This window comes from Jaculus jaculus, chromosome 7, assembly GCF_020740685.1.
Source record: "Jaculus jaculus isolate mJacJac1 chromosome 7, mJacJac1.mat.Y.cur, whole genome shotgun sequence".
In the NCBI taxonomy this organism is placed as follows: Eukaryota; Metazoa; Chordata; class Mammalia; order Rodentia; family Dipodidae; genus Jaculus; species Jaculus jaculus.
The window spans coordinates 98764775-98782752 of record NC_059108.1 but is presented as its reverse complement, the minus strand read 5'-3'; the positions used below and the strand labels follow the sequence as shown (position 1 = coordinate 98782752).

The 17978-nt window shown below is 38.3% G+C and overlaps 1 protein-coding gene across 2 annotated transcripts in view; it reads left to right on the top strand.

Moving 5' to 3' along the window:
- Window positions 1-17978, top strand: part of Mis18bp1 (MIS18 binding protein 1) — a 60989-nt gene that overhangs the window by 27944 nt on the left and 15067 nt on the right. For both annotated transcript variants that reach the window (XM_045155238.1, XR_006638169.1), the window contains exons 7-11: window positions 220-307; window positions 2104-2258; window positions 4623-4726; window positions 5889-5985; window positions 7588-8425. In XM_045155238.1, the coding sequence (XP_045011173.1) occupies window positions 220-307; window positions 2104-2258; window positions 4623-4726; window positions 5889-5985; window positions 7588-8425 (1282 nt within the window). The remainder of the gene's footprint in view (window positions 1-219; window positions 308-2103; window positions 2259-4622; window positions 4727-5888; window positions 5986-7587; window positions 8426-17978) is intronic.

Sequence of the window (17978 nt, the reverse complement as noted above, 5' to 3'; positions counted from 1 at the left end):
CTAGGCTTTTAGATAACTTTCTTTTTAAAAATTGCTTATTTAAGTCAGGCATGGTGTCGCAGGCCTTTAATCCCAGCACTCAGGAGGCAGAGGTAGGAGGACCGCCATAGTTGGAGGCCACCCTGAGACTACATAGTAAATTCCAGGTCAGCCTGAGCTAGAGTGAGACTCTACCTTAGGAAAAAAAAATGTTTATTTATTTTGTTTCTCCTTAAATAGGATATCCCTATTGTCTCACAAGGAAATTTATGTTTGGATTTCCAAAAAATTGGAAGGAACACATTGATAATTTTCTTGAACAATTAAGGTAAAATTTTCTTTTAAGTTCTTTTAAATTAATTTTATTGAGATATGCTACTTTTAATAAAAAGTAACTGTTAGATACAAAATGTAATAAGCTTTTACAAGTGTGTGCAGTCACGTAACCAATGTACAGTGGTTTTAGTTTGAGGGTTTTGTTTTGTTTTGTTTTTTTGAGGTAGGGTCTTACTCTAGCTCAGGCTGACCTGGAATTCCCTATGTAGTCTCAGGGGCCCCTTGAACTCATGGCAATCCTACCTCTGCCTCAAAAATGCTGGGATTAAAGATGTGTGTCACCACGCCTGGCTTGTTTGTAAAGTTTTAAGGTGCTTGTGCACATTTATGCATGTTGTAAGTGCATGTGCCTGTTTTGAAATTCTCTTTCATCTTTACAGAGTTTCACAGATAGTAAAGCTTTACTAAAAGTTCAGTCATGTTGAGTAAATCTAAAAGGAAAATAAAACTTGAGGACTAGATACGTGGCTTAACGGTTAAGTCATTTGCCTGCAAAGCCTAAGAAACCAGCTTCAAGTCACCAGGCCCCACATAAACTAGATGCACAAGGTGGCACATGTGTCTGGAGTTCATTTGCAGTGGCTGTCTCTATCTGCCTCTCTCTTCCTTTTAAATAAATAAATGAATGAATTAATGAATAAATAAAATATTTTTACAAAAGAAAATTTGAGACATATTTTTGAAAGACTTCTTTAGTCACCTGCTCTTTGAAAAATATGTAGCTGTTACTGGTCTGAAGTTTTTGGTCTGTTTTCTTTCATTGATTTTTTTTTTTTTTTTTTTTTGTTAAACAGTTGCTGAGTATCAGCTATTTAGCAAAAACAGGGAAAATAATTTTATTAATCTTGTCCTTAAACTGATAGGAGATACAGTTTTAAATTTGATCAGAGTACAAATAACTTATAAAAGGTACTAGTGTTTTATGTGAGTAAAGTGTCAAATAGTATTTTTCTTCTTCAAAAAAGTATATATATTTTTTTATTTATTTGAGTGAGATTAAGAGGTAGATAGAGGGAGAAAGAGAGACAGAATGGGAGGCCCTCCAGGGCCTCCAGCTGCTGCAACAAACTCTGGATGCATGTGCTTACCTTGTGCATACATGGGTCCTGGGGAATCGAACCTAGGTTATTTGGATTATCAGGCTGGGGCCTTAACCACTAAGCCATATCTGCAGCCCCAGATAGTATTTTTCTGAACATAATACCTCTACTCCCAAACACTCAACTCTGTCTTTTCAACAGAAAAGCAGTTGTAGGTAGTATGTAAATTGAATGAGCATGGCTGTATTTCAGAAAATTTACAAAAATAGGCAACTGGTAGAACTAGTCCAATAGTGCTTTTTTGGTTTTGTTTTGAATAATGCTGGAGATTGAACCCAGGGCCTCCACAGAATTAATTCCTGTACCTTTTACTGTGTCCCTTTGTTCTGTAGTTTTCTTAAATCAGCTTGAGTAGAATTTTTGTTGGTTGGCTTATTGTTTTGTTGGCTGGCTTGTTTGTTTTGAGACAGGGTCTCATGTGGCCCAGATTGTATTTTGACTCCTAATCATTCTGTTGCAGCCTCCGTAGTATGCACACCATACCTGACTTTTAAGTAGGACTTATAAGAGCGTAGAGGTGGAAGCACTTAGGAGTCATATTTGTGATCTTTGATATAATATATGACACCTGTAAGAAGGAATGGAAGCTTGAAAAAGTAAAATTAAATCATGGCTGGGAGACAAAAGAAAATGCTGTGCCTCAGGGTTTTAGCTTTTCAGTTTTTTCAGAACCAATAATTCTCTTTAGAGCTGATAAAAAGAACAGGAAAAAAGTCAGAGAGAAACAGAAAACTGCAAGCTTTGACCGTGATAAAGGAAAATCAATGAAAAGTGATGAAGAAAACCAAACAAATGTTCTCCAAAAGGCCAGCACCAGTAGTGACATTAATTGTGACAATCCTGGTATGTGTGGATTTTTCTTCTCTTTTGGTATAGTGGGAAATTCTTATATAAGCTCTACATTAATTTTATATAATGTATATGCTATTGTATTATTAAATATTAGTGTCTTAAAATTCTTGCGTTCTCACTATTAAAGTACATAGCAAACCTCCCGTGGTCTTTAGTTTGTTTCATTAAATAAACTTAAATATTCTGAATATGAAAGAATATTGATAAACATATCAATAAAAAATGATTGTGTTCAGGTTACCCATCTACCCCAACCCAACCCTGAAATAATGACATGTATTATTAGATATCTTTACATCTTATTCTGCTTAATAGAAAAGGCTAGTTTCAAGCAAGTAGTGCACACTTTCAATACCAGCACTTGGGAGGCAGAGGTAAGAAAATGGCCAAGAGTTCGAGTCTTCCCTGAGACTACATAGTGAATTCCAGGCCAGCCTCGGCTAGAGTGAGACCCACCTCGAAGAACCAAGAAAGAAAGAAAGAAAGAAAACAAAAGGCTAGTTTACTTTTCATAGAGGAAATGGCATGTTTCCTTGCTGTCCAAGGCTATAGTGATAGCTGCCAGAACTGTTCTCTTAGCTCTTTACCAACACTGTTATTTATACCATGTGCCACCCACTCTGTGTGAACATGAACTTTTAATCTGGTCTAAATAATATGGATAATTAAAAGTTACTAAAATCTAGGCTGGGGAGTTAGCTCAGCAGTTAAAGTTTTGCAAACCCTGCCAACACAGGTTGAATTCCCCAATACTTATATCAAGCCAGACTCACAAAGTGGCTCATAAGTGTGGAGATCATTTGCAGTGGCAAGAGACCTCATGTACCCATTTGTTCTCTTTTTATCTCTTTCTGTTTTGTCAAATAAAATAAATAATAAATAAATAAATAATAGATAAATAATAAAATAAAAAATAAAAATTAATAAAATAAATAATAAATAAATAAAATAAGCCATCTCTCCAGCCCCAAAAGTTATTTTTAAAAACTTATCAGTCCCCTCTTTATTTTAAGCTTATCAAAAATTATAACTCTAGGGTTGGAGAGATGGCTTAGCGGTTAAGCGCTTGCCTGTGAAACCTAAGGACCCCAGTTCAAGGCTCGATTCCCCAGGACCCATGTTAGCCAGATGCACAAGGGGGTACACACATCTGGAGTTCGTTTGCAGTGGCTGGAAGCCCTGGCGTGCCCATTCTCTCTCTCTCCCCCTCTGCCTCTTTCTCTCTGTGTCACTCTCAAATAAATAATAAAATTTAAAAAATTATAACTCTGGGGCTTAGGGATTTAGCTAGTGGGTGAGCGCTTGCTAGGTCCTGGGTTCGGTCCTCAGCAACCCCCAAAATATACATATATAGCTCAGTAACCATTTGTTGAACATCTACTGTGAAGACCACAAAATAGATAGAGACTGGGCACTTCAGGGCCTCTAGCCACTGCATACAAACTCCAAACACATGCTCCACCTTGTGCATCAGGCTCACATGAGTCCTGGGGAATCAACCCTAGGTCTTTTGGGGCTGGTGAAATGGCTTAGCGGTTAAGGCATTTGCCTGCAAAGCCTAAGGACCCCAGTTTGATTCCCCAGGACCCATGTAAGCCACAAGAGGACACATGCATCTGGAGTTCCTTTGCAGTGGCTGGAGGCCCTTGGCACGCCCATTTTCTCTACCTGCCCCTTTCTCAAATAAATAAATTATTATTTTTTTTTTTTTTTAAACCTGGGTCCTTTGGCTTTGGAGGCAAGCACCTTAGCTGTCTAAGCCATTCCTCCATCCCCTTCTCTCTCTCTCTCTCTCTCTCTCTCTTTTTTTAATTTTAGGGAAATACAAGTGATTTGGACAAACTGTTACCCTATAGCAATTGATCATATATCACAAAAATTGTTTTATTGTAGTCACATTTTAATGAACATTTGTGAAATTTTATTGAGCAAAATTTCCACGCAAAGTTAGTTGTTTTAATGTGGCACACAGCAGCTTGTCTTATTTTATTCATATGGTTGTTTGTGAGATGGTCTATATGTTTCCCAGGCTAGCCTTGGATACTCCATCTTCTTGCCTCCATATCTCAGAATGATGGGAATACAGGAATTTACCACCATGCCCTGTTGAAAAGCAGCTAATCTGTCCCAGGTGTGGTGGTGCACGCCTTTAATCCCAGCACTCAGGAGGCAGGGTTAGGTGGATTGCTGTGAGTTCGAGGCCACCCTGAGACTCCATGGTGAATTCCAGGTCAGCCTGGGCCATAAGTGAGACCTACTTCAAAAAAAGGAAAAAAAAGAAAAGAAAAGAAAAGAAAAGAAAAGCAGCTAATCTTATATGCAATTATTTATTGGATACATCATTTGTATTCACAGAAGTAAAGAAGAATAAGCATAGTGGGTTGCCAGGAGCTGCAGAAGTAAATATTGGGAGTAGTAATTGTCAGAATCAACAACCACTAAAACTCCCACATGACCAGGTAAATAGCACAATTCAAACTAGAGGAGGATATAACTTATTCAGTCAGAGAAGGTATTGCTATACACTGATGTTTAGGCGAGGTAAAGTGGTACCAAAAGAGGCCAGAACCATATCAAAAGGTACCAGTTATGTTTAGTAGATAGCAGTTTTGTTGATCAGAAACTACAGAAGATTAAAGGACTTGATTTGAGATCTTAAGAATTTTGACCAGGGCTTGGATCAGTGGTTAAGGCACTAACCTGAAAAACATAATGACCCAGGTTCAGTTCCCCGGTTATCACATAGAGCCAGATGCACAAAATGGCACATGTATGTGGAGTTTGTAGTGCCTAGACACCCTGGTGTGCCCATTCTCTCCTTCTCTCCACGCAAGCAAATAAATAAAAATATTTAAAAGAAAAAAAATAAGAATTGTATGTAGAAAACACAATCTCAGATATCACTAAGCCCAGAGAAGAGTAGTCCATTGACAGCATATATTGAGCAACTTGTGTTCATACACTGTAAGGCAATAAAAGTTATTTTGAGGAAATTGCTCTTGCAGTTGAGAACAAGTGTTTGTGACATGGCCTATATGTGCAATAGATGATAAAGAGAAATACAAGGCTTAGGGCTTAGTTATATAGTGTTGTTTGCCTAGTATAAGAAAATCACCCTGATAGAAAGGTTTTTATTTTAAAAATCATCTGTAGAACAAGATTTCCAATATGTATTTTAACTATACAATGTAATGGTCTGCTTTAGCTATTTGCAATGAGCAATGAAAGATAACCAAATTTTACCTTCCTGGGCAGTAGCTGAAGTTCTGCATAAGTCTTCCTTTGAAGGCCTGGTGACTTCATTTTGAAACTGTTTTCTTTGTAATTTTCTTTAGTTTTCACAAACTTTGAAAATGAAATATCTTGGTACACATTTTCTCTGTTTTTCATTGAACAAGTACAGGCAACAGTAACAATAAGTATTAACTCAATAAAGGACTTTTGTAGGATAGTGTATCTATGGGTAGTGCTTATAACATTTCAGCTCCAATAAGTCTTAATGCTTCCAGTAATGAAATTTATTGAACTCCAAGTACCTAGAAGTTTATATGTTTGGTGAATGCTTAGAAAATGCTTGAGATCATGCTGATAGTTCTTAAATGAACACTGTTTGTTTTGAAGGAATTAATTGGAAAAACAGAGTATAAAAAATTGCCTTCAAAGAAACTTGTGAATTATGAAGAAATAAATGAAAGAATAATTAAAAGTCAGAATCAAGGTAATATATCTTTAATGCTTTTATAACAATAACTAGAAAACTACAATCTTAAATACTTTTAATATATCAAAAGTGTTCTTGCCAGGTCTGGTGGTGTGTGCATTTAACCCCAGCCAAGGTAAGAGGATAGCTATGAGTTCAAGGCTAGCCTGACACTGAATTCCAGGTCAACCTGGGCTAGAGTAAGACCCTATCTTGGGGAAAGAGAAAAGAAAAAGTGCTCTTATAAATTTCCTAACACAAAATGGCAAATTATCTTAATTTTTTAAAGTATTTTTTTATTTTCACATACAGTTTGTATAATGAAATATTTGACACTTTACCACATTATTCAAGAGTTTACCTTCTTTATTATGGGCATTAAATTTTTTCACTCACAAATTTATACATCACTAAATGCTTATGGGAATGATTCCTTGTAGGACATTAATACCAGATTTAAGGTTTGCATAAGTATAGATTTTCAGAATGACTTAATTGAGTTCCTATGTACCAAAATTTAAAGTGTCTTTTAGGGGCTGGAGAGGTGACTTAGCGGTTAAGTGCTTGCCTGTGAAGCCTAAGGACCCCAGTTCAAGGCTCGATTTCCCCCCCCAAAAAAAAACTGGAAATATTTTGTTCAAAGTCAGAATGCTCAAGAATTTTTAACTTTCTAATTGAATGAAAATGAAAGAATCAAAAAAATGCTTTCCTTATAATTTCTGGGTGTGTGATGTCAGTGAAAAACATATTGTAGAAACTTTTTATGTTACTTTTAATTAGTACCACTTCATCATTCATGATTGAGAAGTTTTCCTCACCATCCACTATCACCCATTAACTTTTCATTTATTTTTATTTATCTGAAATAAAATAAAATACTAAACAAAATCAGCAAGTGAGACCCTATTTCCAACAAGGTAGAAGAACAGTACCCCAAGGTTGCCTTCTGACCGTTACACATGTGCCATGGCATTCTCAATTGAGGGAATCAGGACATTTGGTGGATTAAATCAATTCAAGAATGAATTCTTAGGCTGGAGGAATGGTTTAATAGTTACGGCGTTTGCCTGCAAAACCATAGGACCCAGGTTCGATTCCCCAGGATCCACGTTAACCAGATGCACTAGGGGGGCGCATGCTTCTGGAGTTTGTTTGTGTGGCTGGAGACCCTGACATGCCCATTTTTTTTCTCTCTCCTTCCCTCCTTCTCTGTCAAATAAATAAAATAAATATTTTTTTTAAAAATAGAATGAATTTTTAGCACATAGTAACTTGGTTTGTAGATGAGTGAGGAAACTTTAAAAAAAAATGTCAGTATTAGTGAAAGTTGAGAACTAAGCAAAATTGAGAAATAAGTGTACTATTGGACCTAGAATATGGTTTAGATCAGAGGTCAGTGAAACTATATTAAAGGCCAGGCAGAGGAACACACATATATGCCAATAAACTGTGAGAAGTCATTGTCAGGTCTTTACAGTTGAAGAGGCAGTGATCAAAATAGACCTCTGCTTCATAGAATTTGTGGGGGGAAAGTTGTGTGTTAGTGAAAATATTTTTTTTTATACTTAAATTCGTTTTTAGCTCATTTGAAATTTTTGTTTTATCCTATGTAAATTCAAGAGAGACCTGAAGAGTTACATATATCCAATGACATCTTAAACTCGCGGCAACAGTTTTCCTCAGATAAAACGAGAAAACATGTGAACATCAGTCAGAAGGAAGCTTATGTTTTATTAACACCACTAAAATCTAAAGCAGTGATAGAGCAAAGATGCATGAAGTATAATCTCTCCTCCGAGAACATTAAAGCAATTACCGAGGTTTCAGTACCCAGATTTAAAGAAGATCAAGTAGATGAAGCTGTGAGTTCCTCCAGTAAGTCCAAAAAGACTTCAGGAAATACATTTGAGCATAGTGTGGTTCATAAAAGTAAAACCATGGAAGATTGCAATGATTGTAATTTACACACTGTCAACCAGAAAATTAGCATGCCTAACCATAAAAATGAACAACAGATGGACAGCAATAACGTTAAGAAAAATACCAGGTTGAATAAAAATGCAAATAAAGCAGTTGTATCTTACAGTCATCAGTTTTCATCAGATTTTTCTAGTGAAGAGAGTGAAACAGAAAAAATAATTAGAAGTAAGACTGGAGTTAAGAAAACCAGAGCAAAAACTACAAATAAAAGAGTGGTTCACCCAAGAAGAAATGCTGGCAATACTACAAAGGATATCCTACTGATTTCAGACTCTGAGAGTGAAACTGAAATTTATATCAAGAGAAAGAAAGCTAGATCTTCTGCTAAAGAAACGCTTCCAAAATCTGATGTTAGGAAAGATTTTCCAATTGGCAAGGGGATGAAATCTGATAAGCTTAATAGGCAACCCTTAAAATGTTTGCCTGGCTTAGCTGATGAGGAGGAATGGAATGAAGAGGAATTACAGAAACTTCATTGGTAAGTCATTCTTTCTGTCTCTGCATTATCTACAGGTGGGTTACAAAATAGTAAATCACAATACAGCAGAAAGGGACTGACAATGACTTGTAGCCATTTGTATTATAGTGATGCCAGTCATGTGAGTTTTGAAGACTTGAGTAGTGTGTCTTTTACTGCTGTTAAGTCAGGTCTCAGAGGAGTTGGATTTGGCCATAGGGACGTCACAGGCAATATGTTTAGTAGTATAGTAGTGTGCAAACAAGATCACGATTGAGTGAGGAAGTCTTAATAAAATCAAACCATAAACCCAGTGTGGAAGCACACACCTTTAATCCCAGCACTTGGGAGGCCGAGGTAGGAGGATGGCTGTGAGTTCAAGGCCATGCTGAGATTACATAGTGAATTCCAGGTCAGCCTGGGCTAGAACAAAACCCTACCTCTGGGGGGGAAAAAAAAAAAAATAAGACAACCTTTGTGGTCAAACCAAGAAAAATAGCAAAGATGGAGAACAAAAATATCTGGGTAAAACAAGCATTTAATCCAGATGTCTGTCGGTTTATTTTTTACTAGGATGACCTGTCAGTTGATGAGAGTGGGGTATTGAAGTCACCCACTACAGTTGTGTTTGGTATTTCCTGTGACCTTAAGTCTAATAGTGTTTGTTTCATGAAATTGGGAGCAGCCCCCATGTTAGGTACATATGAGTTATTATTGAAGGCATGTATTTATTCTTGCCATTCTAATTATTTTGTAGTGCTTCCCATTTTCCCTTTACTTGCTTGCTTATATATATATTGTTTTTTTAACAACTTCCATACCTACAAGCCATGGTGTTTCCCTCCCCTCCCCCATTTTCCCCTTCATAATTTTGCTCTCTATCATATTCCCTCTCTCCATTAGTCTCTTTTTTAAGTTGATGTCATATCTTTTTCTGCTATTATGAGGGTCTTTTTTTTTTAATTTTTATTAACATTTTCCATGATTATAAAATATATCCCATGGTAATTCCCTCCCTCCCCACCCCCACACTTTCCCATTTGAAATTCCATTCTCCATCATATTACCTCCCCATTACAATCATTGTAATTACATATATACAATATCAACCTATTAAGTATCCTCCTCCCTTTCTCCACCCTTTATGTCTCCTTTTCAACTTACTGGCCTCTGCTACTAAGTATTTTCATTCTCACGCAGAAGCCCAGTCATCTGTAGCTAGGATCCACATATGAGAGAGAACATGTGGCACTTGGCTTTCTGGGCCTGGGTTACCTGACTTAGTATAATACTTTCCAGGTCCATCCATTTTTCTGCAAATTTCATAACTTCATTTTTCTTTACCGCTGAGTAGAACTCCATTTTATAAATGTACCACATCTTCATTATCCACTCATCTGTTGAGGGACATCTAGGCTGGTTCCATTTCCCAGCTATTATAAATTGAGCAGCAATAAACATGGTTGAGCATGTACTTCTAAGGAAATGAGATGAGTCCTTTGGATATATGCCTAGGAGCGCTATAGCTGGATCATATGGTAGATCAATCTCTAGCTGCTTTAGGAACCTCCACACTGTTTTCCACAATGGCTGGACCAGATTGCATTCCCACCAGCAGTGCAGAAGGGTTCCTTTTTTTCCACATCCCCGCCAACATTTATGATCATTTGTTTTCATGATGGTGGCCAATCTGACAGGAGTGAGATGGAATCTCAATGTAGTTTTAATCTGCATTTCCATGATGACTAGTGACGTAGAACATTTTTTTAGATGCTTATATGCCATTCATATTTCTTCCTTTGAGAACTCTCTATTTAGCTCCATAGCCCATTTTTTGATTGGCTTGTTTGATTCCTTATTAGTTAACTTTTTGAGTTCTTTGTATATCCTAGATATTAATCCTCTATCAGATATATAGCTGGCGAAGATTTTTTCCCATTCTGTAGGTTGCCTCTTTGCTTTTTTCACTGTGTCCTTTGCGGTGCAAAATCTTTGTAATTTCATTAGGTCCCAGTGGTTAATCTGTGGTTTTATTGCCTGAGCAATTGGGGTTGTATTCAGAAAGTCTTTGCCAAGACCAATATGTTGAAGGGTTTCCCCTACTTTTTCCGCTAGCAGTTTCAAAGTTTCCGGTCTGATGTTAAGGTCTTTAATCCATTTGGACTTAATTCTTGTGCATGGCGAGAGAGAAGAATCTATTTTCATCCTTCTGCAGATATTTATACGGTTTTCAAAACACCATTTGCTGAAGAGGCTGTCTCTTCTCCAATGAGTATTTTTGGGATTTTTACTGAATATCAGGTGGCTATAGCTACTTGGGCTTACATCTGGGTCCTCTATTCTGTTCCACTGATCTACATGTCTGTTTTTGTGCCAGTACCATGCTGTTTTTGTTACTATGGCTCTGAGGTATAGGTTAAAATCAGGTATGGTGATACCACCAGCCTCTTTTTTGTTGATCAGTATTATTTTAGATATTCGAGGTTTTTTGTGATTCCAAATGAATTTTTGGATTGTTTTTTCTATTTCCATGAAGAAAGCCTTTGGAATTTTGATAGGGATTGCATTAAATGTGTAGATTGCTTTAGGTAAGATTGCCATTTTCACGATATTGATTCTTCCAATCCAGGAACAAGGGATGTTTCTCCACTTTCTAGTGTCTTCTGCAATTTCTCGCTTGAGTGTCTTAAAGTTCTCATTGTATAGATTCTTTACTTCCTTGGTTAGGTTTATTCCAAGGTATTTTATTTTTTTTGATGCAATTGTGAATGGGAGTGATTCTCTGATTTCATCCTCTGTGTGTTTGTTGTTAGCATATATGAAGGCTACTGATTTCTGTGTATTTATTTTGTATCCTGCTACATTGCTGTAGGTTTTGATCAGCTCTAACAGCTTGCTAGTAGAGTCTCTAGGGTCCTTTATGTATAGAATTATGTCATCTGCAAATAATGATAACTTGATTTCTTCCTTTCCAATTTGTATCCATTTTATGTGTGTCTCTTGCCTTATTGCTATGGCTAAGACTTCCAAAACTATATTAAATAAAAGTGGGGACAGTGGACACCCTTGTCTTGTTCCTGATTTTAGTGGAAAAGCTTCCAGTTTTTCCCCATTTAATAATTTGGTGACTGTAGGCTTGTCATAAACAGCCTTTATTATATTGAGATATGTTCCTTCTATTCCCAGTCTCTGTAGGACTTTTATCATGAAGGGATGTTGGATTTTGTCAAATGCTTTCTCTGCATCTAATGAGATGATCATGTGATTTTTGTCCTTCAACCCGTTTATGTAATGTATTACATTTATAGATTTGCGTATGTTGAACCATCCCTGCATCTCTGGGATAAAGCCTACTTGGTCAGGGTGAATGATCTTTTTGATATACTCTTGTATTCTGTTTGCCAATATTTTGTTGAGAATTTTTGCATCTATGTTCATGAGGGAGATTGGTCTGTAATTTTCTTTTTTTGTTCTATCTTTGCCTGGTTTTGGTATCAGTGTGATGCTGGCCTCATAGAAGGAGTTTGGTAGAATTCCTTCTTTTTCTATTTCCTGGAAAAGCTTAAGAAGCAATGGTGTTAGCTCTTCCTTAAAAGTCTGGTAAAATTCAGCAGTGAATCCGTCCGGGCCTGGGCTTTTTTTAGTTGGGAGATTATTGATAACTGTTCGGATCTCCATGTTTGTTATAGGTCTATTTAAGTGATTAATCTCATTTTGATTTAATTTAGGTAGGTCATATAGATCAAGGAAATCATCCATTTCTTTCAGATTTTCATACTTTGTGGAGTATATGCTTTTGTAGTATGTCCCTATGATTTTTTGAATTTCTCTGGAATCTGTTGTGATGTTGCCTTGTTCATCTCTGATTTTATTAATTTGTGTCTCTTCTCTCTTTCTTTTGGTCAGATTTGCTAAGGGTTTATCAATCTTGTTTATCCTTTCAAAGAACCAACTCTTTGTTTCACTAATTCTTTGGATTTTTCTTTTTGTTTCTATTTCATTAATTTCTGCCCTAATCTTTATTATTTCTTCCCGTCTACTACTTTTTGGTTTGCCTTGTTCGTCTTTTTCCAAGGCTTTAAGGCGAAGCATTAGGTCGTTTACTTGCGACCTTTCTAATTTCTTAATATAGGCACTTAAGGCTATAAATTTACCTCTTAGAACTGCCTTCATTGTGTCCCAGAGATTTTGGTATGTTGTGTTCTCATTATCATTTGACTCTATAAATTTTTTGATTTCCTTTTTGATTTCTTCATTGACCCACTCATCATTTAGTAGTGTATTGTTTAGTTTCCATGATTTTGTGTATGCTCTATAGCCTTTCTTGCTACTGATTTGTAGTTTAATTCCATTGTGGTCAGATAGAATGCAAGGAATTATTTCAGTTTTCCTGAATTTGTTAAGATTTGCTTTGTGTCCTAATATATGTTCTATTTTAGAGAATGTTCCATGTGCTGCTGAAAAGAATGTATATTCTGTAGCCTTTGGATGAAATGTCCTGTATATATCTGTTAGGTCCATTCCTTCTATGACCTCATTTAGTCCAGATGCCTCTCTGTTTATTCTTTCCCTGGATGACCTGTCAATTGATGAGAGTGGGGTGTTAAAGTCACCCCCTACCCCTGTGTTTGGTGTTATCTGTGACCTTAGTTCTAATAGTGTTTGTTTGACGAATTTGGGAGCCCCCATGTTAGGTGCATATATGTTTAGGATTGTAATGTTCTCCTGTTGTAGTGTGCCCTTAATCAATATAAAGTGACCTTCCTTATCTTTCTTGACTAACGTCGGACTAAAGTCTACCCTGTCTGATATTAGGATAGCAACCTCTGCTTGTTTTCTAGGCCCATTTGCTTGAAACACCGTCTTCCAACCTTTCACCCTAAGATAATGTCTATCCTTTGTAGAAAGGTGAGTTTCTTGGAGACAACAAATTGTAGGATCCTGCTTTTTAACCCAGTCTGCAAATCTATGTCTTTTCGTTGGGGCATTGAGACCGTTGATATTAAGAGATATTATTGAAAGGTGTGTATTTATGTTTGCCATTTTTGTGTGTGTGTGTGTGTGTGTGTTACTGGTTCTATCTGTGCTCTCTTCTGTTAACTGGTATTTGAGTATAGCTTGTTTTTTTCTAGGTTCCTTATATGTGTGCTTTTCCTTTTGTTCAGCATGGAGGATTCTATCAAGTATTTTCTGTAGAGCTGGTTTTGTCTTCAAATACTCCTTTAACCTGCTTTTGTCATGGAATGTCTTTATTTCTCCATCTATTTGAATGGATAACTTTGCAGGATAAAGTAACCTTGGTTGACAGTTGTTATCTTTCAGAACTTGGAGTACATCACTCCAAGCCCTTCTGGCTTTAAAAGTTTGTGTTGAATAATCTGCTGTAATCCTGATGGGCTTGCTTTTGTAGGTAACTTGATTTTTCTCTCTAACTGCTTTCAATAATTTTTCTTTGGTTTGTGTGTTTGGAAGTTTGATTATAATATGGCGAGGGGAGGTTCTTTCTGGGTTTTGTCTGGCTGGGGTTCTAAAGGCTTCCTGTATCTGTATTGGCACCTCTTTCCCAATTTGGGGGAAATTTTCCTCTATGATTTTGTTGAAGATGCCTACTATGCCTCTGGAGTGGAGTTCTTCTCCTTCTACTATGCCCTGAATTCTTATATTGGATCTTTTCATAGTGTCCCGAATATCTTGAAATTCCCACTCATACTTTTCTATAAGTTTGTCTTTCTCTTTGTTGGACTGCATTAGGTCTGCCACCTGGTCTTCTAGCTTAGATATTCTGTCCTCTCCCTCATCCATCCTACTGGTGAGATTTTCTACAGAGTTTTTTATTTCATTAACTGTGTTCTTCATTGCTAGTAATTCTGACTGGTTTTTCTTTATTATTTCTATTTCCCTATTTATGTCTTGTATTGCCTTCTTTATTTCATGAAATTGGTGTCCTGCCTCTTCTTTGATTCCTTTGATTTCCTCTTTGATTTCTTCTTTGATTGTTTTCATGTGTTCTTTGACCTCTTTGAACATATTTATAATTATTCTTTTGAACTCTTTCTCAGGCATTTCCTCTAACTCTTTCTCTCTGGAGGACATTTCTGATGCATTAATACTTTTAGGTGGATTTATATCATCTTGCTTTTTAGTGTTTCTTGTGTTATAATGTATATATTTTTGCATCTTGGATTAAGTTAATGCTTGGATTTTCTAGCTAGCTGTGTATTCTTAGCTGTATCAATTGATTTGATGTAATATATTTTCAGGGTAGGACCTTAAGGTATTAGGTGTGGCTCTTAAGACTCTCAGAGTATCTACAAAGATGTTCTTAGTGGTTGAGTTTTCCTGCTATAGGAGTATTCAAGCAGGCTGAGTGGAATAAAATACAGGTAGATTCTAAAATTTAACTAAACACTGTACACATTCAATCAAAAACAGCCCCAAGTATGTATGCAAGAGTAGTTATTATAATGACCAGATCTTCTATCAACAAAGAGGTTTAGATTTCTGGTCTGTTGAGGGATCCAAGTCAGCTTGTGACCAAGTGAGACCCTTCCCTGGTGCAATCCCAGTTACCTTGGGTGATTTTGGTCTCAGTCAAGTTGCTGCCTGGGTCGTCGGGCTGCTGTTCTGATTTCTGGAGCTGGGCACTTGCTTTTTCCACGGGGCAAACCGAGCCGCTGCTGCTGCCTCTGCTGCTGCCATAGCTGCCACCACCGGAGCCACCCCCTCTGCTGAAGCTGCTGCTGTCGTGACCACCGCCGCTGCTCCCCCCAAAGCCGCTGGTGCGGGATCTGCCGCCGCTGCCGCTCCTGGGTCCGCTGCTTCTGGGGCCGCTGGCACCAGTGCTGGAGCTGCTGAAGTTGCTGCCGAACTCTGCTCCTGCTTGGGTCCCGCTGTCAGCCCAAGTTGGCGTGGCTGGGTCCTGGGCGCTGCTGTGTTCGCTGGAGCTGGGCTCAGGCGGTGGGGGAGGGGAGGGAGCCGCAGCTGCTCTGGTTCTCTCGCTGCTCCACGTGTTCTTCTACCTCGCGGTCTGCTCCTCCGCTGCTCACTGCTGCTCTCCCCTCACGTTTCCCGAGTTGCGGAGAGCGCGGTGTGAGGGGAAAATCCCGCACCTGGCTTTTCCTGCGGCTCGAGCCGAGAGACTGGCGGCTTTCTGCTGCGCCGTGGCTGCAGCGGTTGGCCGAGCTGCCGGAGCCGCTGGAGCCGCTTTTCCCGCCTGTGCGGGCTCTGGATGCTCTATAACTCTTCTACTTCTCCGCTGCTGCCTCAATTTCCTATACACCTCACTTTTTAGTAAAAGTGTGTATTTTGCTGAGTTTTTTTGGTCTTTTTCCTCCCTAGGCTGCTTTGGCGTGGTACCTATGCCGCCATCTTCTATGAGGGTCTTGTGTAGGTATTGCTAGGTTCTGCAAGGTCTTGAATATTGAGGCCAAGTGTTGTCTTGGCAGTTGTGTGTAAGGAGTGGTACCCTTCCTTTGGCTCTTACATTCTTTATGCCACCTCTTCTGCAGTGGACCTTGAGCCTTGGAGGATGTGAGATATTTCAGTGCTGGACACCCCATCCCTTTTTCACAGCACTATGTTGCCTTTTGGGTCATCCCAGTGGTCATCGCCATCTGAAAAAAGAAGCTTCTCTAACCAGAAGTGAGAGTAGCATTAATTTATGAATATGAAGCTCGTCGTGGTGACACATACCTTTATTCCTAGCACTCGGGAGTCAGAGGTATGAGAGTTTGAGGCTACCATGAGACTACATAGTGAATTTCAGGTCATCGTGGGCTAATGTGAGACCATACCCGGAAGGACCAAAATAAATAAATTAATATGTATGTATGTATGTATGTATGTATGTATGTATGTATGTATAAACATTAAGTGTAGAACTTTCAGGGCAATTTGGTGAAAGTAATATATGCATTTATCCAGACAAGAGCAGGCTTTATACATACCCGTAAGGCTCATGTCCTCCCCTGACATAGGCTTTTTCTTTTTTAACATTTTATTTATTTACTTGAGATAGAGAGAGTGAGAATGGGTATTCCAGGGCTGCCAACCACTGCTAACGAACTCCAGACACATGTGCCACCTTGTGCATCTGGCTTATGTGGGACCTGGAGAATCAAACCTGTGTCCTTAGGCTTTGTAGGCAAGGGCCTTAACCGCTAAGCCATCTCTCCAGCCCTACCATAGGCTTTTGATTAGTTTTTCAGTACCAGGCATGTATTCCCTCCCATAGAGTGGGCCTTCAGTCCAATTAGAGAGCAGTTGGTTTCCCCCAGAGCAGGCATGCCAGTATTACACTCGTTCAGTCACTTGGCCTTTCTAGCCAAACTTAATGATTCTAGTGGCCACTCTTTTCACCTCTGAGGACATCTGTCTCCCATAAGACTGCATACAGTGCAGCTTTTTCTAGCTTTCAATTGGCTGGGCTACAGGTCGAAGGTTTTCTGCTTGCTTTCTCAGTGACTGTGCCACTCAGGCATGTGAAGTCTTCAGCAGTAGGGTCTTACCATCTCTTTCTCACGGGAAACCAAGGGCCTTGGCAATAGCCTATAATGTTTTGGAGGCAGCAGTGACCTCCCTGGCCAACAACTCACTGGAAGGTATCCCATCTTTGGCACTGAAAATTTTCTAGTAATAATCTATGGCTTCTGGATATGCCATTATTCAAGAAAGTAGATTTTCTTATGTCTTATTCAGAATATCTTGAATTTTGATTGATCCACACACACACCTTTCTTTTATACAGTTTCTTCCCCTGACCTCACTTAGTCCTTTCCTCTCCCTGTAATCTGTTCTTCTACTTATATATAATACCATCCCCTCAAGACCATCCTCTGCCCCCTCCCTTATAGTCTTTTTGTAGCTTTTGGGTCTCTGCTACTGATTTTTGGTTCCAGATCATACACAAGTCTATACATTTGTAGGTAGGATCCACATATGAGAGAGAACATTCGATGTTTGGCTTTCTGGGCCTGGGTTACCTTACTTGTAATCCTTTCCAGATCCATCCATTTCCCTGCAAATTTCATAATTTTATTTTTCTTTACCGCTGAATAGAACTTCATTGTGTAGATGCACCACATCTTTATTATCCATTCATCTGTGGATGGACATCTAGGCTGGGTCCATTTCCTATCTATTGTGAATAGAGCAGCAATAAACATGGTTGTACAAGTATCTCTAAGGTAGTGAGAAGAGTCATTAGGATATATGCCAAGGAGTGCTATAGCTGGATCATATGGCAAATCTATTTTTAGCTGTCTTAAGAATCTCTACACTGATTTCCACAATGGCTGTACCAGATTACATTCCAACCAGTGGTGTCAAAGGGTTGTCCTTTTACTGCATCCTTACCAACATTGATTGTCATTTGTTTTCTTTATGGTAAGCCATTTTGATGGGAGAGAGATAGAGTCTCAAGGCAGTTTTAATTTGCATTTCCCTTATGGCTAAGGATTTAGAACACTTTTTTAGATGTTTATATGCCATCTGTATTTCTTCTGATGAGAACTCTATTTAGTTCCATAGCCTATTATTTTACAATTTATTTTTACTTATTTATTTGAGAGCGACA